Source organism: Pollachius pollachius (genome assembly GCF_949987615.1).
Source record: "Pollachius pollachius genome assembly, chromosome: 20".
NCBI lineage: Eukaryota > Metazoa > Chordata > Actinopteri > Gadiformes > Gadidae > Pollachius > Pollachius pollachius.
The window spans coordinates 13,177,810-13,182,809 of NC_136953.1; the positions used below are offsets into that span (position 1 = coordinate 13,177,810).

The following is a 5,000-nucleotide window of genomic DNA, read 5'->3' on the forward strand; positions in this document are numbered from 1 at the left end:
AATGGGTGAACGAATGGGTGAACGAATGGGTGAATGAATGGGTGAACGAATGGGTGAACGAATGGGTGAATGAATGGGTGAACGAATGTGTGATTAAATGGGTAAACGAATGGGTGAACGAATGGGTGAACGAACGGGTGAACGAATGGGTGAACGAATGGGTGAACGAATGTGTGATTAAATGGGTGAACGAATGGGTGAACGAATGGGTGAACGAATGGGTGAACGCGAGGCACCAACAGTAAAGCCGCAGGCTACAACTGCGCTATCTAAACACAGCCTATAATAATCAGCTTTGAAACTCCATCGCCTAACTTTTAAAAACGCCTGCAGCCTCCGAAAGGTTCCCGTGGTTACGGTCGCTCCGCACCTTGTCCTCGTAGAGGGCCCGGATGCGGCCGAGCGCCATGGCGACCGCCTCTTTCTCCCCGGTGATGACGATCTCGTCCTTGGGCACGCTGGGCGGGGGGATGCTGACGCGGGCGCCCGTCTCCTGGCTCAGTTCCTGGACCAGCCGGTTGTGGGCGCCGGCGATGAAGGGGTGGAAGGCCTTCTCCAGGGACAGCCGCTCCACCGCCCGCTTGTCCTGGTGGGGGCGGGGGGGTGACATGAAGAGGGATGGTAGGGTTAACATAAGACATCAAAGAGGACAAACACGGGGCGCCCCGTGGCTCCCTGGTTAGAGCGCGTACCATTAAGGCACGATCGGTCATGATCGCAGAGACCCGGGTTCGATTCCTTCCCGTGGTCCTTTGCTGCATGTCCTCCCCTCTATCTCCCATAGCTTCCTATCTATCCCTCCCCTCCCTCCCTCCCTACCTCTCTCTCTCTCTCTCTCCCTCCCTCCCTCCCTCCCTCCCCCCCCCCTCACCTGCTCAGCGTGGATGAGTAGGACTTCGTGGCGGGCCTTCTCGATGCCCTCCTTGGTGCCCGTGATGCGGATGCTGGTGCTGGGGTCTTCGTGGCGAGGGATGGCGATCTTGGTGGCCGTCTTCAGCTCCAGCTCCTGCAGCTTCTCCCCGTTCTTGCCGATGACGAAGCGGTGGTGCTCCTTCGGGATGGCCACGGTTGCCGAGGCCTGGTGGGGGGGAAGGGGGGGGGGAGGAGCCAACGGGTGAGCGTTCGGGATATAGCTGGAAAACCGACGGGATGTGCATCGCTTTTGACTCGTAAAATATGGATTTGGGTTCAGAGATGGAGAGAGCCGTTGGCGTTTCTGTTCTGTTGGCGTAAGAACCTCAAACTAAACTTTAATCTGACCCCTCTTACACACTTGTATGTTGTACGTCCTGGCACTTAAAAGAAGTACTTTGTGTAGGATCTTATCCAAGCTATCTTGGTGTGTACAGGGAACGGGTGAACCTAGCAATTGTAAGTGACTTTCTTTGTTTCTATGAACATTTTTCTTTGTTTCTATGACTTTCGATGTTTCTATGAACATCTTTAATGCACCCGACAGGATCGAATGCTCTAAATGTAAATGTAATCTGATAGGATCCGCTTTCAGAGGTCAGCGACAACCGGGTCAAAGTTTAAATTGCAGTGCAAGAGCTGAGCTGTCCCCAACCCACGGCCAGAGTGGCTTTGGCGCTAGGTCTGGTTTCAGAGCTCAACTCCACAGGGAGACATTGGCAAACGCTGACTTAACGACATAAAAGGTTCCATTGCCAAAGGTTTACATCTTTGGGGAATTGATGGGACATTTTAAATGAAAGTTTCTTCAGAAAATATGTCCTTAAACACACGTTTGGTCAGGGTCTTTCCTCAAATGAAAATGACACCTAAGAAAAGCATGAAATTCTGCAACGGCGTGAAAATTTGTCTCTTGAGCAAAGCAGCAGCATTTCAACAAAAGGCTGCATTAGTTCCCACCAACAGCTTCCTTTACCTATTATTATTTACAGATATTTATGAATACAGCTTTTATGGACCAGCCATTCAACTAGATGGGTGTTGGTGGCCATTTTTGGACCAAAGTGATAGGACTGGTATAATGCAGTTGAGCTATATCTAGAGACTCATGAGTCAACTGATTGTTTGGGGTGGTGAGGTCAACCTCTCTCATGGTACCGCTTTGACATATACACGGTTACCTATTAGAAATGAAGGAACGTAATGTAAACATAAACCGTTTCCTCCACCCCTGTTGGGTTTGTGTGCCACTCTACCAGATTGTATTTCATGTGGTCCCCCTCCCTCCCAGGGGGTCAGCAGAAGTACCAAGCCGTATAAAATAACTGCAACTCAGCTGACCGCGTGGGCTTTGATCCACGCGTTTGAAGTGGAAAATCAGCACTATTTTCTCCATTGGTGCTGCAGCCTTACCACCACCTCCCCCCCCCCCCAACTAAGTAGCTTATAAACGCAGCGCTCACGGTGTGTGTTTATGTGTATGTATATGTGTTTGTGTGTGCGTGCGCGCGCGTGCGTGTGTCTCACCTGCGTCTGCAGGCGCGCCACGATCTCCTTGCGGGCCTTCATGACCGAGTCCAGCTTCCCGGTCACCATGATGGAGAGGCCCTGGTCCTTGGCCAGGGACAGCTCGATGTGGGCCCCCGTCCGCTGCATGATGTCCAGGCACACCTTGGCCTCCTCCCCCTCGCCGAACTGCCCGTTGTCCCGGTAACGCCGCTCCTCCAGGGGCACGTGGAACACCTTGGCGGGGGAGGGGGGGGAATGGTTGATTATCTGCCTGTGTTATTCTGCATTCTGCAAATGTATTTCACGCACTCTGAAGAGTGCCTCAATACAGTGACATCAACGTGAGGGACATCAACATCACTCTGCAGAGTGATGCATCCACGCAGCTCTGAAGAGTGACTCAATACAGTGACATCAACGTGAGGGACATCAACGTCACTCTGCAGAGTGATGCAGCCACGCAGCTCTGAAGAGTGACTCAATACAGTGACATCAACGTGAGGGACATCAACGTCACTCTGCAGATTGATGCATCCACGCAGCTCTGAAGAGTGACTCAATACAGTGACATCAACGTGAGGGACATCAACGTCACTCTGCAGAGTGATGCATCCACGCAGCTCTGAAGAGTGACTCAATACAGTGACATCAACGTGAGGGACATCAACGTCACTCTGCTAGGGCTGGCCCGAATGCCATTTTTCAGGCTTCGAATACTCGTTGGCACGTTTTCCGAGCGAGTATTCGAATACTCGAATACAGAAAAACACACCATCAAAAACAACATTAATAATCCCTATATACTCCCTGGAACCGATTTTGACAGTATCTGCATATTTTGTTGAAGATTTAATAGCTTTTGAACGTTAACTAGTAGGCCAAAGTAAGTTGGAGTTCCTTACTTTTTGCCCCGTGGAAGCGAACAGCTGTTGTTCCGTTCCAAATCAGCTGTCCTTTCTGCCATCTAAGCCCTTACGGGAGCTTTTCAATACATCCTGGAACGTGCATCTTTTCAGGGAATTTGTAGAATAAATCCATAACAAATACCGAATATTGATTATCTTATGTGTCCATATTATATCCATTATATTGACCGGGTATTCCCAGGACGCTCACGCTCTGCAGCAAGCCAGTCACAGTTGGCGCTGTACAGCGAACGTAAACAAGCACCTAAGCTAAGGTTAGCATTTCGCTAAGCATTACTTTTCCTCCCGAGATCCCACTAATGTTGTGTTATAAAGTTAAGGTAAACAAGACATCTATTCTTCCTCCACCTCTCTCGCTTCTCTGCTTGGTGTCGCTTAAAGTTTGCCTCCCTCGCTCTAGTAACGTCACATAGCATACAGCTACGTCGATCATTGGCCAATCGAAAATGTTCCCAAACTGAAGATTTTTGGGGCATTTTGACCCAGCTCGCTCAATGTCTATGGTGAAGTTAGTGCGCTTACTTCGCTCCGCTCGGAGACGAGGTGATGGATGCGCTGTGACACTTAGTGATGTAATATCCTTCTAAATGAGCAATATATACTACTACTACTACAATATTACTAACTTTTATATCCCAAATATTATATTATTTGCTGACATTATATTGCAGTTCTAGCTTCTTGCAAAAAAAATTGTTGAGCAAAAAAAAAAAAAACGAAGCTCCGAATACTGATTTAAGCTTTGAATACTAATTTTCCGAATGACGCGTGGATGCATCACTCTGCAGAGTGATGCATCCACGCGGCTCCGCAGAGTGACTCCCAGTAGAGATGGCCTAAAATCCATATTGCGATATACATTGCAGCCTCTTGCGATAACGATATATATCACGATATAAAATCATAAAATAACCGTTTCAGAACAGGTTACATAGACCCTAAGGAAAGCCAAACCCCTAAATGTATTTAAAAAAAAGAGAAATATAGTATGTCATTTCGAGAACATTTATTGTGAAACACTGTAATCATACAACATAATGTTGCAGATAAATAAAATTAGTATTGGGTTTCTTTCCTTTAGTGCAAACCATTCTAAAAGGCACTACACTTAGTTTAAGTCCTTGGTTCTTAAATGCCACCCAAGATGCAGAGAACAGGAAAAACGGGTGTCTTTCTAGATAAGGAACAGACACTGTACTGACAATTAGGGATGGGCATGATTAATTGATGATCGATCATTGATTGTTAAGATTTTTGTCGATTACGTGATATTTTTAACCATCAAAAGGAGGTTGACCCAGCCGGAGAGGTGGTCTCGGAGACGTTGCTCAACGTGGAGCAAAGAGGAGACGGAACGTCTTTTGGATATTTGGGTCCGATATCCAAAAGACATTCCGTCTCCTCTTTGCTCCATGTTGAGCCACCACCCGACGGTCCGACAAAAGCAAGTAAAAAGTATGCTGGAAAACATAACTTAAAAATGCAGATGCATTTAACACATTCCGAGTCAGGATGAGGGAGAAGGAGTTGGACCAGTCCGCAGATCAATGTATATCACGCTGGATATCCATGATTGTTTACTTTCACCGGTGCTTCCCCCCCCCCCCCACCTTTTTCTTTAACGCTTTACAACGCCCCAGACCTTTTTGTCCA

The 5,000-nt window shown here is 47.9% G+C and overlaps 1 protein-coding gene across 1 annotated transcript in view; it reads right to left on the reverse strand.

Moving 5' to 3' along the window:
• Window positions 1–5,000, reverse strand: part of hdlbpb (high density lipoprotein binding protein b) — a 22,630-nt gene that overhangs the window by 13,882 nt on the left and 3,748 nt on the right. The window contains exons 4-6 of the mRNA XM_079758296.1: window positions 2,440–2,655; window positions 872–1,078; window positions 371–586 (exon numbers count right to left, since the gene is read on the reverse strand). Of these exons, the coding sequence (XP_079614422.1) occupies window positions 371–586; window positions 872–1,078; window positions 2,440–2,655 (639 nt within the window). The remainder of the gene's footprint in view (window positions 1–370; window positions 587–871; window positions 1,079–2,439; window positions 2,656–5,000) is intronic.